Below are 17,698 nucleotides of genomic sequence, written 5' to 3'. Positions count from 1 at the left end.
CAACTAAGTTTTTTCGGAAAGGCTAGGCATTCCAAGAATTCAAGGCAAAGCAAATATGTCTGGACACCCTCTTTTGATATCGGGACAATAGTTATCTCCAGAAGTAGCATAGCACTACAGAAAAAACGCAAAGAGGAGAGGTGTCCGAACACCCCTACTAGGTATCCGGGCAGAAGGCATTCGTACATATGTACAAGTTGTCCGAACACCTTGGTCAGCTTCACAATTCAAACAGATTTAAATATATTTGGACAACCACCTAAGCTATCCGGATAGGTGATCGCAGCCTGCAGTCCAAAATAGATTTTTTTAAAGTGTTTTTGGGCACTAAACGTTTGTAACAAATGGGAAACGAGTTTGTAATGATAGATAGATATTTTAAGATATAAGAAAGGGGTTAAAATCTTTATGTAAATGTTTCCCCTCATTCTCATAGGAGTAGGGTAGTGTAGAGGCACTTTCTCTCTCTAGATTTCTTTGTTCTTTCTTGCTTTTCTTATTGATTTTGTGTAAACACTAATTTAGTTGACAATAAATTGGATATTTATTACAACAATCATGAGTGACTAGTTTGTTTATCTAGTCTCTAATCCCGATTGGTGGATATGATGTTCGATTGTTCAAAGTATGTTTTGTAGTTCTTAACATAAGTATGATTTTATGGGATTCATTGATTGATTTGATTTGGGTAATATATCATGAGCATGTCAAAGTTATGAGTTAAGGGTTTGGAGTGTTAAACTAGTCGATGACTAAGCTAAGCCTTGTTAGCAAGGGCGGATATGGGGAACTACACTAGGCTGTAGCCCCTAATGTTTTGGTAAAAAATTATATATACTTATACATTTACATATAAATAAATAAAAAAATACACTTATATACAATTATATACAATTATATACATGCCTACATCTAAATATATAGGCCTAAATAAAAATCACATTTTATATAGGCACATACCAAAATATCTAAGGCCTTAATTGGCTAAGTCATCGTCTAAGTTTTCATTGTCTTCTCGGGTGAGGGAAACCTCTATTTGCCTGATTGACAACGAACTGCTTCGTCTCCTACTCTCCTTCGCTAGTGCCAACTGTGCAAGTGTGTAACCGTGTTCATGTTACTTCGTAAGTTCGTCTCAAGACTCTCAACTCTCAATAAGACTAAATGCATAATAAGCTCATATAAGTAACACGTGCTATCAATTAAATAGATATAATGTTGTAAATAGCCCTAAAAAGGATCTCTACCCCTGGACCTCATCAACTTTTTGTAATCCCCCAATCTCAAATCCTGACTCTGCCCTTGCTTGTTAGGAATATTAATTAATAATATTTAGTGTGTCATGTTATAAGCTTTCATCGATAATTCGATGACTTGATATGTTTAATCAATTGTAAATTGCACTTGAGGTAAGTGCATATACTTTTTGGTGTCGATCAAAAGTGGCACAAACTTGTGATCCAAAAACCTCAAAACATGTACTTTTCGAAATCTTACAACAAAGGTAAACAACCCTTGGGACCACGAAACTCTAGATCGGGACCAGAGTTCATAAATATGGGAACAAAGTAGCAGCATCGACTACAACTAGGATTCGAAAAATTCTCCATATTATAACCATGTTTTCTAGAAATAACATTGTCTGTACAATTAAATAATAGACAACAATATATAACAATCACTTTCAATTATTTCGTAAAATAACATTTGTCCTACCCACTTCTTGTTTGGAAATTTGATTGGATTTAAAAAGAACCACTTTGAAGGAATTCACATTGTGTTCTACTTGGTTTAGACAATTTATTCTCAGAGTTAGTGAGCCAATAAGATTAAAAGAAAATCCCATTTATTTTCTTATAAATTCAGCCCATTCAATCACCACTGCCACTTAGATATAAATTATTGTTTGTCCCACATCGTTTTCATCCGGACAAGAATGTGAGTTTTAATAAGCGAAAACTCAAGTCCACGTGTCGTATCTGGGGGAAGTGGGCCGGGGTATATACGCGCGTTCTCAACTTCTCATCCCTAAACCCAGCGCCCCGGTTGACGGCGATGGAGCGGGAGGTCTTTCCCGCGGTGTTTCCCCTCCAGGTGGTAAATCGAAGAAACACTGAACCATCCGTAGGTCAATCCAAATGGTGACCCCTCAAGGAGGCGAAGTGGTGCAAGAAGTTGAAGGTTGCACCACTTCACCTGAATGGTTGTACAGTGGTGTATGATTTCCTTCCTATTTGCTCTTCCCCATTTTTGGATTTCCAAATTATCAAGGAACCAGCTCAATGTCAATGTCAATGTCAATGTCAATGTTTTCGTAAAGAGTAAAGAGTGGGGGACAGTTCTCGAACAAGGTAAGTTTCTTTTTAAAATTTAACAAATAAATGACGGTTGTGATGGAAACAAGGCAAGACCCCATCGCGTAAAGACAAAAGGATCGACAAAAGTCCACTTTGCAAAGAACGAGCCTGAAAACAAAGTTTAGTTCCGTTGCAATAGTGGTTTAAGCAAACGTGGTTGGGTGGCAAGCAACCGCTCGAATCAGTAGCAGATGCTGAAACTGTGGTAGCTACTTCTTGTGAAGACTACTAATCTCTGCATCAACAGTGTGATCAAATTACTGAAAAATACTGTTAACGATAAAAGTTATTGATTGACTGGACTAGAAGTCGGACCGGACGAAGAACCATACGAAGGAGAAATGAAACAATTCAGCATAATTATAAAATTCTTGATGGCATAAATAATCACATAAAAAAAAGTTCTTATTTTTTTCCCTTCTACTTTGATTGAAATTCTGTAGATAACAGAAAATTTGATAAAAGAAAAACTTCTAAAAAAAATAATAAAAAAACAAACCTGCAAGTGAATTTTTGGAACCACGCGGAGGTTCGGAAGGAAGAATTGTCAAAAGGTATCTTGTTCATATGCCACGTGTCAACTCATTTTTTAGATCCCAAAACATCTCTCTCCTCTAGACTCTCCTGGAAATCTCTCTCTAGTCTAGACTATCCATGTACATCTAAGAATTCTGAAGAAGTCTCTAGACAAGACAGTGCCCATCAACACACCTATATAAACCCAACAAACTCGCAAGCAAAACCCATCTCACAAGCAACAATTTCTCCAACACCCACAACACCACAAAGCAAAACTCTCTGTTAGTCATTTTCTCAAACACATGGCAACGCCCAATTTGGCAATCAGGATGAGGGTGCTGATTCCACAAATGTTGGCGCTGCTTGTGCTGTGCCTAATGGCCTCACAGGGGAATGCCTTGGTGCCCTACACTAGGTCACTGTGGGACATGATGCTCCCAACAGAGGATCCTTTTAGAATCCTTGAGCAAACCCCTCTAACAATCCCAAAATCAATGGAGACACCATTGGCATTGGCAAGGGCAGACTGGAAGGAGACACCCACATCACATGTAATCACACTTGACATTCCGGGGATGAAGAAGGATGATGTGAAGATTGAGGTTGAGGAGAACAGAGTGTTGAGGATAAGTGGGGAGAGGAAAGATGAGGAGGAGATTGAAGGAGAGAAATGGCACAGAGTTGAGAGGACGAATGGGAAGTTTTGGAGGCAGTTCAGGTTGCCTGCAAATGCAGATTTGGATCAAATCAAGGCACATCTGGAGGATGGGGTTTTGAGGATTACTGTTCCTAAATTTGCAGAGCAGAAGAAGAGGCAGCCTAAAGTGATCAACATTGCTGGGGAGGAAGGCTCTTCTGCTCAGGATATTAAGGCCACCAAAGCTGAAATGTGAAAAGTAATTTGAGGGCTTTTGATCAGTGTGTGTGTGTATGTTTGGTTCTTGTATTTGACGGGATCTTGTTTTCCTTGTACGGATCCGGAGTCTAATGATAAAATGAACTATAAATTGTAATGTGATTTATATGTAATAAAAATGTTCCCTATTGGTTTTCCTAAATAATTAATTATGTAAACTTGGCTAATTCTTAGGTGTTTCTTGAGATATTATAATTACGCTCTATAACAAGATCGTTCTAAAATAATTTTTCTTTGTATGGCAAAACGTACATTAACCAACAAAATGAGTACATGAGTTGAAGTTATAGACTCTATTTGGTAGAGCGGTTTAATTGATTTTCAATGAAACATAAAAGTTGTAGAAAAAAATTAAGTTTAAAGTTGTGTAATATGCTATGAAGTGTTTGACGAATGAAAAGCAAATGTTAACGGAAAAGTCGTGGAATAAAATATTATTTTCAATTTTATAATATTAAATTTTGTGATTTTTATAATAAATTTTATTATTAAAATGATTTAAGTATAAACTCCATAAATAATTTTCTATCATGATTTTTATGTTCTTTTATTTTATTATAAATATTTTTATAATATTATAGTGAGTTTTTTGTTATAATGTTTATTTAAATAAAAAAATGCTAATAAGTAAACTAATTTTTATTAAAATTTTACAATATTTATATATAAATAATTAATGTAGAAAATTTTAAATTACAAAATAATATTTAAAAATATAATAGTGGGACCCACATCCAAAAAATATTAAACCCAAGCCTTGCAGTCATTGTTTAAAAAGCTAGATAATGGAGGTTTTTTTTTTGCCCAGTTTTTTAGATGTTTGATGGGACGTGTTGTGAAGGCGGGTCCGCTAGCAAGCTCGCCCCAAAAAATGGCCCACCAAATAGGCAGATACAACCAATAATTAGAAATATTCAATATTATATATCGATATCTAAAATTTAACTCAAATTCATGAAAATACGCATCCGGAAAATGTCTCTCATAAGATTGTGTCGGTTTAATAGGTCTGTTTGGGGTTCCGTTTTGCATCAAAAACATGCCGTTCGTGTTGCCTCACATGTTTGACGAATAGTTTCGTTGCAATTGAAACCGCAAGATTCATGTTTTCAGTGGAAGCTCGCGAGAGCTACTTCCTCTCAAATCGGAGCTTTTTAGAACTTTCTTTCACTTAAAAAAATACGGAGCTCATTTGAATCGGCGTCAAAAGAAGCACATGTATTTTCATTTTTGCCACTATCCCCGACAGTTCTGATTTCAACCTAAATCGTTCTCCATCTTGGCTGCTTCAATCTGCAAAGAAGCATCCTAGAGGTGAACTTTTCTCTTCACGTCTCAGTTGTTTTTCCATTTAATCTCTTCTTCACCACATCTGTGTTCAATTACAAGGATTTACTCACTGCAATTTGGTATTGACATCATTGACCTTGAAGAAAAGGGGACTTCGCACAACCGATCCCATGGAGCCGAATATGAGAGAAGGAAACTTATTTTATTTTTTTATGATCAATATTTTTTTGGGTACAATATATACAAAATATATGTAATAAGAATAAATGATATTAGCGAAAAATATTATCTTTATTTTCTAGCATTTAATTTGTCATCCATTTTTATACATTACAAATTCATTGTTATATTTTCATACAATAACTTTGGATAAATTTCATAATTTATTATCTCACCTCATAGTAATTTTTGTTCATCAAAACACTAAATTACAAATCAACTCACCTCATCATAGTTTTTTTATGACAAGCCAAACGCTTTTTGTCAGCAGAACTTACCTCACAGCATCACAATTTTTTACCTCACAGTACCTCACCTCGGTTAGTCAAAATATGAAGCACTCCCAAACGGACCCAATATATATGGTCTTCTGAAAGTTGGGTTTAATAAAGGAGTCAGTTGGAGCTGATTGCTCGGGAGAACGCGGAAATAAAAACTCATATATTGTGTTTGATACATTTTTAGATATTCGAATATTTTAAAGGTCAAATTAACAATGAGTCTTATTAGAAAGAATTTTTCGCGCTGATTTCAATTGTATTTTTTTTTTTAAATCTGACATGCATTTCAGGTGAAAGCGTATTGAAATTTTAAAAAATAATTAAATAAAAGAATCTGATGATGTCAGCACAAGGATTTATTGGTATAAGGGCATTCTTGTCCAAATTTATTTGAGGGATTTATTGGAATATTGGTTTGGAGCTTGGACCTAATGGATTATAACTTTTAAATGAGGGACCTATTGGTTAATACCCCTATCTTATTAATAATTATCTCTTATTAAAAATACCAAAACTATTATAATCATAAGCAAAATAATTTTCTATAGGAGTATTTTTCAGTAAGTCCCTTTTTAGTGAAACTGCTCACTAGCATTCCAAAAAAGACACTCTACTATTCAGTATTCTACTAACTCCCTAAAACAAATTTGGACGATAATACGATATTGTCCTTATTTCAATAAAAGCTTACCAACACCTAATAAAGCATAGATTTTGAGAATGAAATTTAATTTCTATGTAGTTTATAGAATTTCAAAAAATTCAATTTCAAATAAATTTTTTGAATATTTTTGAAGGATTAGACTGAAGGACCTAGGCCACACAAGAGGACAGTGAATTGTATCCCCAAATTCTTACTAGGAATCCTCTTTAAAAACTTTGTCACACATAACACACAAATACTTAGTCTCTAATCGGACACCCTAATCCAATTCAAGCAAATTTTGATTCTTATTTCAATCAAGAAATCTGAAACACTACTTATACAAGTATGACAGATTACAAATTCAAGAACCGGTCACAACAATATTAACAAAGATCACAACAATAGTATTAGAGAAGCAATTTCAAATAATAATCGCTAATCCATACCAGATTTATGTTGGGATATAACGAAACAAAATCAAATATAAAAAATTTGTGGAAACAAAAGAGAGAGAAGACAGAAGGTTTAACGGGGTTCGACACAACTTGACTATGTTCCCGGGCGAAGAACAACAATGAATTCCACTAATATGACTAAGATTACAAAAGAAATAAGTTCTTGAACTCAAGAACTAATCAACAACTATCTATATTGGACTCTCTCTCATCAACTATCCTCGACGCTCCCCTCTGCAGCAATTCACATTCTCTCCTATCTAGAAAAGAAACAGTTGTGTACCCACTCCTAATTCTCCATGAAATATACAAAAAAAAGAGAGTTAAAGAAACAAACAAAATAGGATTTAATATTTTGCACAAATTCAACAAACGATGAATTGTATTTAACTTTATCTTCACGTGGACCCCACTTTTCTTTCCCTATTTCTAACTTTAATTGTCGGAGACTTTGAGCAAAAAACAGAGTCCAAGCTTTGATCAAATTCAACAAATCTCTTACATTTTACCAAAATTGAGTTTCACGCAGAAAAACAATCTATCCTAAAATCTTCTTCATTCTTTCTTGCGAACATCCTTCCTCATATTATCTTCTCCAACAAAAAATCTCAAACTTTAGAGATTAACTCTGCCCAAGTCCAAAATCTCTTTGAACTTGTCTATCGGTTCTATAACATCACTTGATGCACCCATATTCTTTGCCTTAGTAAGTGCTTCTGAAACTATACTTCTCATCCAAGAACGACCACCCTGTATTCTCTAAGAAATTTCTTTCACATACCGAATTGTAGTACCAACCAACACTCCATATGATTTTCTCATCTGAAACTCCACCTGCTTTTGAGACTCCAAAACACCTGTAGTACATACTGTACCATCCTGAAGAACATACAGACCACCAATCATCTTCCCCGTCATTACGATCACTAATCCTTTGCTCACCTTCAAAACTCCACATTTTGAGGAGAACTAGCAGCCTTTGGAATCCAGACTGCTCAAAGACACCAAATTATTCTTTAAATATAGTACAATGACAAACACCTGTCAAAGTTCTAATAGCTCCACCTTGCAATCGAATTCAAACTGAGTCTTTCCCAACAATTTTATAGGAAGTACCATTACCCACCAATATTGTGCCACCTTTGACTGAATCATAGGTAGTGAACGCATCTCTATAAGGAGACATGTGATAGGTGCAACCCAAATCTAAAATCCACTCTTCCTTGGAGTGAACCTGTGGAACTGTAACAGATAAAGCAAAAGTCGAATCTTCCTCAATATTCACATCACCAATATCTGCCTCTAGATCTGTCTTCCCACAATCTTTGAGCTTTGAACACTCTGACTTGAAGTGCCCAGACTAATGATAATAATAACACTGAACACCCTTCTTTGAAAAACCGTGGCCTTTCCCTGAATCTTTCTTGCCTTTAAGCAATAGATCAATTGTCTGATCATCACTACCTTTACCATTCAACTTGATTCTTAACTCTTTCAAGTTCAAAGATGCCTTGACATCAACCAAAGAGATTGAATTCCGTTCATATAGCATAGAATTAAAAAAGGAATCATACGAAACTGGTAGCAAACACAAGAATAAGAACTTGGTCCTCCTCGTCAACCTTGACTTCAATGTTCTTCAGATTCATGATAATTCGATTAAAATTATCAAGGTGTTGTTGTATTGACATATCTGAATCCATCTTGAGAGTATACAACCGTTGCTTGAGATACAACCGATTCGTGAGAGACTTCGTCATATACAAGCTTTCTAGCTTGTCCCACATCCCCTTGGATATTTCTTCTTCTGCTACCTCCCTAAGAACTACATCCGCAAGAGATAACTGAATTGCACTATGCGCCTTCTCCTCCATCTCTACTGCCTTTTCTTTAGATAGCTTGGCTGCCTCTTCTGTATCCAAAATCTTCGTCAAACCATGTTTTCAGAAAAATGCGTGCATCTTGATGATCGTATGATATTTTACATATTTTTATACCTCACTTTACACTTATTTTTGTGTCTATTTATTGAAATGACCATGAATATTACATACTTTATCTTTGGTTTGGTTTGTAGATTAATTCTTGCTGCCATCAGAGTCCAACAAAATTGGAAGGAAATAAAAGAGGAAAGACGAGTACGTGCAGCACAAGCAAGACAGAAGAAGAAATTAAAGAAAGAAAATATATATAATAAAAGTCATGGTTTCCTACACGTGAAGAGAATTGAGACAAGTTAAAGGAAATAGATAAGAGAAGAAGAGAAGCTTTACAAAAGGAGGGCCGGTTTGTGTGATTAAAGGAAGCAATTAGAAGAGACCAAAGGCAAGCAAATCGTACGCAAATTAACGCAAACAAGGAAAACCGAATCAAATTGAGAGAAGGAAATCAGAGAACGATTTGGAATTGACTTAATTGAAGGAAGCCTTTGTTATTATATAAGGGAGAGGCATGGCACAATTAAGAGACGAATTGGAGAGCCACATTCTCTAGCTTTTGTTCTTGTTCTTGTCTCTAGCTTTTCTCTTTGTTCTTGTTCTCGGTTCATGGCGTTCCCATATTTAGTTTCCTTGTATTCTTATAACAGGAGTAGCTAAACCTCTTTGCTAGGGCTTGATGTAGCCTAGTATGATTGTTGCAAGTATTTCAATTATTTGAATGCATAATTTTGGTTCATGATTCTTGTCTTTAACCGAATTCACATGCTCTAACGGAACTGAAATTAAGAAAATCAATTGTCGATTGCCATGAACAAGGTTTAGGGGATTGATTGGTTGTTATAGTTCTTTAGATCGTAATGAGTTGTTAGCCTTGGGTTAAAAATGCGAACCGAACAGGATTAATCCATTGTTAATAATATTTGTTGGCACCGCGAATGAACGAACCAACATATTTAAGAAAGTATCAACCCTTGAATCGGAACCGTAATTGTGTGTTTGTTAATTGAATGCTTGTGATAGGATTACTAGGTGAAATCATTGCCCTAGTGTTCTTCTCATATTGATATCACAAAAATCTGAATTTTAATTCCTTTGTTAGTTTAGTTTAATTACATCATACATATTCTCATTCAATATCTTTTCTCAATCATTCATCAAGTTAGGAATATTAATTAGATTAACTAGTCTCTGTGGGATCGACCTCGTGCTTGCATACATTGTACTATCCATAAACTCTTGCGCACTTACGAGAATTTATTACATCAAGTTTTTGGTGTCGTTGCCGGGGACTAGTTTTAATTTAATTGTGTACTTAGCTTTCCTTTTCTTTTAATTTTTTAATTTTTAATTTTTAATTTTTTAGGTTGTAAGCAATGGTGGTGGTTGTGCAAGCTGAAATGATGGGTGATCTTGACATCCTCACCATTCCAAAATCTCCATCATGCATCACATTCCGACAGCAGCTAGAAACTACGAGCTTAAGACCATTCACTTCAATATGATGCTTTCTTTTCATGGTCTAAGTTCGGAGGATCCACTTAGTCACATTCGTGAAATTTTTAATATGGTTTCTAGCATGTCATTGTCTACAAGAGTTACTGAGGAGCACTTGAGGTCGAAGATCTTCCCTTACACTATGAAGGACAAAACAAGGACATGACTCAACAGTTTGAGACCGGGTTCACTGTCTACCTGGACTGAGGTACAGAATAAATTTTTAGAAAAATGTTTCTCAACTCAGAAAACTAATGCTCTCAGGGACAAAATCATGCAATTCAAACAGCAACTTGATGAGTCATTTTCTAAGGCATGGGAGAGGTTTAATAACCTGTTAACTCAGTATCCCCATCATGCTTTGCCTTTATTAGTGTTGATGCGTATTTTTTACAAGGCACTGATAGTTTCTAGCAAAGCTGCAGTTAATAATTATGCAGGGGGATCGATTGGGAATATGACTCCAACTGAATGTAAAATTTTATTTGAGAGACTAGCTATTGAGACGCAACATTCGGAAGTAAGAGGTAAGCGAGCTCGTGTTTTTGAACTTAATAATTCTGACACTTTTGTAACGAGATCGCAGGTTGATGCCATTAATAGTAAGTTGGACATGCTTCTAGCGATGAATGGGCGTACAATTCAACAAGAGCTATGTGCCGTATGTCATGTTCCTGGCCATGCCACCATTACATGCCCTCAAGGAGTGGATTTCCCAGAGTTTGTGCAAGAGCAAGCAAATATGTTGAACTCCTATAATCGGAATCCAAGGTTTTGATCCCTATTGTAACTCCTATAATCCAGGTTTTCGAGCAAATCCAAATTTTTCGTGGAAGAATACCCAAAACTAAGCCAATCCACGAACCACCACATTGGAGGACATGGTGCGGCAATTGGCTATTAGTCAACAGAAATTGGAGGCACAAGTGGGTCAAATTGCAGAGGCATTGAGTTGAAGGGAGGCTGAAAAATTTCCAAGCCAAACTGAGATCAATCCGAACACTAAGGAGCATGCCATGGCTATCACACTTTGTGATGAGCAACAAAACCGAGTTGCTATAAAGTTGGAAGAGTAGAAAGTTCAAGCACAAGAGCAGCCGCTTCAACAGTCGCGTCGTGCAATCATGTATGGGTTGCCTGACCCCGATAAACCTGCTCCACCTGTGAGACTTTATGACCCTCCAATCCCATTTCCAGGGCGTCTTAGGAGAAATAGAGAAGAAACACCATCAGTGCAAAAGACAACCCCGAAGATGAACGTGGAACCTTCTGTTGTGCAAGAAAAGAAGAAAGTAGATGAGAATAAGGTGGTTCAACTAACTGAAGAGTGTAGTGTCATATCACAACAGAAGTTGCCGCCAAAGCTTAAGGATCCAGGGAGTTTCACTATACCTTGTTGCATAGCCAATAAAATTTTTGAACATGCTTTATTGGATTTGGGTGCATCAATTAATCTAATGTCTCTTTTTGTTTATGAATCTTTGAATGTAGGAGCGCTCAAAGAGACCTCCGTGGGCATCCAATTGGCTGATCGATCTATTTGATATCCTAAGGCAGTACTAGAAGATGTTTTGGTTAAGGTACATGAACTAATTTTTCCAGCTGACTTTCTAGTGCTTGATATGTGGGATTGCCAAGATCAAGGAGAAGAGTTTCCGTTGATTTTGGGGCGACCATTCATGAGGACTGCAAGGATGACAATTTATGTGTATGGTTTAGGGAGTACTAGAAGATGTTTTGGTTAAGGTACATGAACCAATTTTTCCAGCTGACTTTCTAGTGCTTGATATGTGGGATTGCCAAGATCAAGGAGAAGAGTTTCCGTTGATTTTGGGGCGACCATTCATGAGGACTGCAAGGATGACAATTGATGTGTATGAAGGCACACTAGCAATGACTAACAATGAAGAAACATTGACCTTCAAACCCAAAACCGCACAAGGAGAGAAATTAAGGGAGAAGCTACTCACTATTAAAGATTACATTGTGAAAAAAGGAGGACATCCAACTGAGGTTGAATCTATGAATGTGTTTAGAGTAATGCCATACGAGAGAGGTAAACATACTCCTGCCTTTGAGTCCTTTCCTTTATCAACTAACAAGTTGTTCCCTATAGTGCATGTACCCCAGGATAAAAATTTTCGACTAGCGATTTTTGGTAAAAGGGAGAAGGGATACTCTGATTTTCTTGAGGATCCAAATGCTCATGCAACTATGAGGGCCAGAAAGTATGCATTAGGTGTTGATGTAGGTGTGGTTCAAAGAAGGCGATTGCTCCAGCCCAACGAACTCAAAGTGGGCTTCCAAGTTCATTAACTTAGCTACTTTAAGATGCTTTATCTTGTCAAGACATTAAATAAGGCGTTAGTTGAGAGGCAACCTAGCATAGGCATGTAATTTCATTACTTATTTTTGTGTGTTATGTAAACATTGCATGATTAGGTATTATTGATTCAAAAAAAAAAGAAAACTGGGTGTAATTTTACTACAACGCCGGGTTATCCGTTGGATCTGTCAGCAGCGCTCGATCCGCTCGTCCCCATGCTTCTGGCACAGCAGCGTAGTTACATCCAGCTCAAGCGGAAGTAGCGCTCAATTCAGGTAAGTGGGTCCAATCTTTTATGTGTCCTTGCACGTAAGTCTCTCTCACACACTTTCACGTCTCTCTCTGTTTCGCGTCTTCCTCCATCCATGGCCACACTCCGATTTTCTTGGTTCTCTCTCACTCTATAAATCAGGTACGATTCTTTTACCTAAACCCATATCTGAACTATAATTTGGATTTATAATTTGCAAAGTTCTGCTTCACGGGTTTATGCCGAATTAGGGCGATTTGAGTTCACTGTCTATTGGTTCTGGTTTCCTATGGATTACTGCAGGTATCTTGCATTGTTGAGTGTCTGAAATTGGCATTAGTTGAACAGGAACCTGTTATATTGAATCATGCCTATCACGTGTTCGATCATATGCCACACTGAATTTTGGGTCTTCGCAATACATGTTCTATTTTACTGCAGCCAATTAATTCTTGAATTCATGCTAGATGATTTGATTTATATACTTCTAACTTCCGAAGGGTGTTGACCACCAGCTATAAGGGGGAGTACGTGGGCTGATTTTGATACACTGCCCTGCCATCCGTGATTCATACGTGTGCTGGATTGAAAATTTTTCTTGGAGCAGCTCAGGATCAACAAGAATGCAAGCCACATATATGCAGAAAGATACGGATGTCTAGTTTCTGCAGCATTTTACGGTTTGTCCATCCGAGGTAGATGAAGAAGAAATTGATTATTTTGCGACAGCTGCGCAGTGCTGAAGTTTACACGGGAATTACTTCTCGGAATTTTCACAGTCAGGTTGTGTCGCTCTCAGGATTTTTTTTTTCCCTTTAAACTATTTTTCACATTATCCCATGCACTGAGGACATTGCATAATTTAAGTATGGGGTGAGAATAGCTTGTTTTGAAGAAAAAAATTTTAGTTCCTTCCAATGCGATTATGAGACATAAATTGTTTAGGTCTAAAATTAGTTTGTTAGTAAAAAGAATTTTCATTAGAATTGAGTTTAAATTACAATTTTCATGAGCTAATATTAACATGATATGTTGATTGAGAAAGAAGCATTTTTAGACTTGATGTAGACTTGCATAATTATCCTTGTGAGTTTTGAGCCTATATGATTGATACATTATGCATATCAATCCAATTTCTTTCTTGTGTGCTCTCATGATTATATGTTTCTCTAGAACTTGTTTTAAACCTTTTTGAAACTATATTGATACATGTGATGACATGAATATGATTGAGGCATTAGGATGATACCACCATAGCCAAATTGCCTATATCCTAATGTATTTATCCACTAAAAAGCCCCTTTGAGCCTAAATAAACCTTTTTATTCATGAAACTTATATACTTGACCCGTTAATCCGAAAAACAATTATTTACCTAATTCTAAGGGATTAGTAGAGCATACCATGAGATTTTTCAAGTGTTGATAGTGTTCAAGTATATTGAGTTTGATGATGAGAAGAATTAAGTGTGGGGGAGTTCTTATTTGTTTTGTGATATTATTTGGTTGAGAATAAATGTGATGTCGAACACATGTGCATTAATGTGTCGAAAAAGAAAAAAAGAGAAAAATATTTAGTATGATTCAACATTGTTTTGAAAAAAAAAGAAATTTATGTGCATAGTGCAAGAAATCTTGAAGTTGTGAAGAATTGATGGAGTATTAAATATTGAGCCAACAAGATGATATATACTCTAATTTTTCTCCATCAAACTTTTCTATCTCGAATTTTGCAAAAGCCATTAAACCTGAACTCCGATATCAATTGTTGGGATTTAACGAAACAAAATCAAATATAGAAAACTTGCAGAAGGTTTAACGAGGTTTGACACAACTTGCCTACGTTCTCGAGCGACAATGAAGATTTTCACTAATATGAAGAAGATTACAAAAAAGATGAGTTCTTGAACTCAAAAACTAACCAACAAATCTCTATATTGGACTCTCTCTCACCAACTACCCTCGGCACTACCCTCTGAAGCAATTCACATCTCTGTCTTACATAGACAAGAAAGAGTCGTGGATCCACCCTTAATTCTCCACGGAATATACCAAAAAAAAAAAGAGTCAAAGAAACAAACAAAATAGGACTTAATATTTTGCACAAATTCAACAAACCGTGAATTGTGTTTTACTTTTATCTTCATGTGGACCCCAATTTTCTTTCCTTATTTCTAACTTTAATTTTGGGAGACTTTGAGAAAAAAACAGATCCAAACTTTTATAAATTCAACGATTTAAGTCTTAAACAAAATAAACAATGAAGCACATAAGTCAATATATGTACCAGAGTGCACGATTAAGCTATATAGATCAATTAGGACCAGATTTGAAATACAACTCTATTCAAGAATAATCTAATATCCGGAACCCTAGATTGCATACAAGACTGACAAACCAATTTTAAATATGACCAAGTAGGTGTATACCACAATGTATCTCAAGAGAGTAATCACAACCAGAAGCTTAATCTTAATCAAATACATGTTTGAGTATATCAAATGATGAAAAACCAAGCATGTGATTCGACTATGTAACACTTGTAAATTATTTTTAACGGTTTTGAAAGCAATGAGTTTAGATATTACAAAATTGAGAGCAAGCAATAGAAAATATGCAATTGATGAAATTTAAAGCACACAAATTATTTTATAGTAGTTCGGAACACTTTCCTACCTACACTCCCTACGCATAAGCACCCCGCTTAAGTTTTTAATCCATTAGGGAACAAGATGGTTTTTCCGGAGTAAACCACCAAACTCAGAGGTTTTCATAAATTTAATCCTCCTAAGTTTTTACTCACGTGGTTTTAGAGATAAACCACAAAACCTTCACAACTCATAAAAGTTCCCTCAAAAGAATAATATGGTTTAAGTGTTGGAAATATGCAACTCGCGAAAGCGTATAAGGACCTCATAGACATAAAACGATACCTAGACAAGTTTCAAAAATTTCTTATCAAATACTAATCACCATGATGAGGACTATTTGCACCCCATTCTAAATAAACCCCAACCTAAAACATAACATTTCTGAGTACACCTCAATTTCAGTTTTTTCCAAATTTTACAATCTGCACCCCATGATGAATAGTAGAACCAGAATAGAAAATCTCCAAAAACAGAGTATACATTTGCAATACATGAAATCAAATCGGAACCATGACCATATATATGTTCTCATGAGGAATAAACAGAGTCAAGTATATACTAATATGGGGAAAAAAGTAGAATATTTTACTTTAATTCGTCATTGTTGAGTTAACTCAGGACTTGAAATCAGCAAGTGCTCAAATACCATGTCAAAAGCACACAAACTTAACTCAATGCATCCTCATAAAGGACAATCCAGCCGAATAACCATTATTAGACTCTAAAACCATATGTACAAGCATATTACCAGCTCTTCATTCAGTTATCACAGGGTTCATCGGGATCATTGGAAGCAACGATCGCATAACCAACCTGCAACACGCAGATTTTTTACCGCAATTTGATCAACACTCCATCAGTGAGAACAATCTCCAAGAAAAGAAAAACAACTCTGAAAGCATGATGAAGAATGAAAAATAAAATGGGTTTTGCTTTTAGAGGTTTATCTTGACTGAAACTTTTAGGGTTCACCTTGATTGAAGCTGCTTAAGTAGACAAAGGGTCAGGCGCACGAATATAATCCGCCAAAACCATGCCGAGAGCATCGTGGAGGGGCACCGTAACAAAAGGTAAACGCTGGCCACTAGCAGTACAATCTCGAGAGCCTCTTCCGGCGAATCATCACTGCCCATGTGGTACTAGGCCGAAGAACTTTGTCGATTTACATGGCGTAAGAAGAAAGCGTTGTTTGGACGCCGTCGAACTCTTCGTCTTCCACAAGAGAGTGATGGGTCTGGTTTTGTAAGGAGATGGAGAGTGAAGTGAAGAAGGAGAAAGACAGGATGGAGAGAAATGATATGTGTGGTAGGGTCAGTTGGGGTGTTATTAGATTGAGTGTTTTTTTGTGATTTTGGGGTGTACTTAGTCATCTCTGGGGTGCAAATAGTCCTCATCAATCACCATAGCATAAACCATATATCAATTAATTACAAGTAGATTATTTACCTTGAGATCTCTATTATTTGATCTCTAATAATCAGGAACGAAGGATGGAGTCAGCGAGTTTGATACTAAGCTCAAAAACTTGGATTGAGAGGGTGATCTCTTTTCTCCAAGAACCTAAAGAACACAAACAAAAACTAGTGGAAACGATTAGAGAGTAGAGAGGCCAATTGGTGTCTCAAAACTTGTGAAACAAAACACACACTATGTGTGTATTTATAGGGTTTGGCCACACCTAGGAATTTCTCCCTAGGTGGGCCGGCGCCTATCCCTCTCCCTCTCCTAATTCCGGTCCATTTTGGTTTTCTTGTATCTTCTAGTATTGGGTTTCTGTGCTACAGTGTGGGGATCAACTAGGAAAAATAAAACATGGGCTTTCTATGAATTTAATTATCATCCCAAACCCATGGACATAATTATAATATATTCCATTAAAATATTATAATTGCACTCCCCGTTTTATCTCAAATTAAATCTGAGTCTTTCGTTATACTTGTTCATAAAATTCCTCACGTTAAGTTATAGATACCCGTCAATTAAATATGCCATTGATATATAATATTTAATTGACATCTTTAAATATTTCCTTGAGCTTACCGCTTAACTTATTTGAATGTGTCAGATTAATTAAAATCCACCTGCAGGGTTTTGACACAATCTCAAATCCTATAAGCATTCTCAAGAGGGTATCATCAATCCAAAATTGGAAGAGAATTTTATTAACAGATTATTTTCCATCGTACATTTAATGCGATGACCCAACTCACTTGGTGTTTGTTGGTTTGTACAAAAAGACCTCACCCTTTAGTAAATCAAAGTCTCATACATTAAATGCACATGTACTAATAATCTTTAATAAATTAAGAATATGAACAATTCTATAACGTCTGTGTGAGTGTACAATTTTCCATA

General features: G+C 36.1%; 1 protein-coding gene and 1 non-coding gene across 2 annotated transcripts; one reads left to right on the top strand and one right to left on the bottom strand.

The window, feature by feature from the left end:
- The first annotated feature begins 3,086 nt into the window (after positions 1–3,086).
- Positions 3,087–3,937, top strand: LOC119982768 (22.0 kDa class IV heat shock protein-like). The gene has a single exon (XM_038826321.1). It carries the CDS (start codon positions 3,179–3,181, stop codon positions 3,767–3,769), a length of 591 nt encoding a protein of 196 aa, XP_038682249.1. The 5' UTR covers positions 3,087–3,178; the 3' UTR covers positions 3,770–3,937.
- Positions 3,938–10,373: 6,436 nt separating this feature from the next.
- On the bottom strand, positions 10,374–10,480 carry LOC119983222. The gene has a single exon (XR_005464571.1). It is a non-coding gene; the product is annotated as a small nucleolar RNA R71 (small nucleolar RNA).
- Positions 10,481–17,698: the final 7,218 nt, after the last annotated feature.

The sequence above is a fragment of the Tripterygium wilfordii genome, chromosome 17 (assembly GCF_013401445.1).
Source record: "Tripterygium wilfordii isolate XIE 37 chromosome 17, ASM1340144v1, whole genome shotgun sequence".
NCBI classification, from domain to species: Eukaryota; Viridiplantae; Streptophyta; class Magnoliopsida; order Celastrales; family Celastraceae; genus Tripterygium; species Tripterygium wilfordii.
This window is presented reverse-complemented; position numbering and strand designations above follow the sequence as displayed.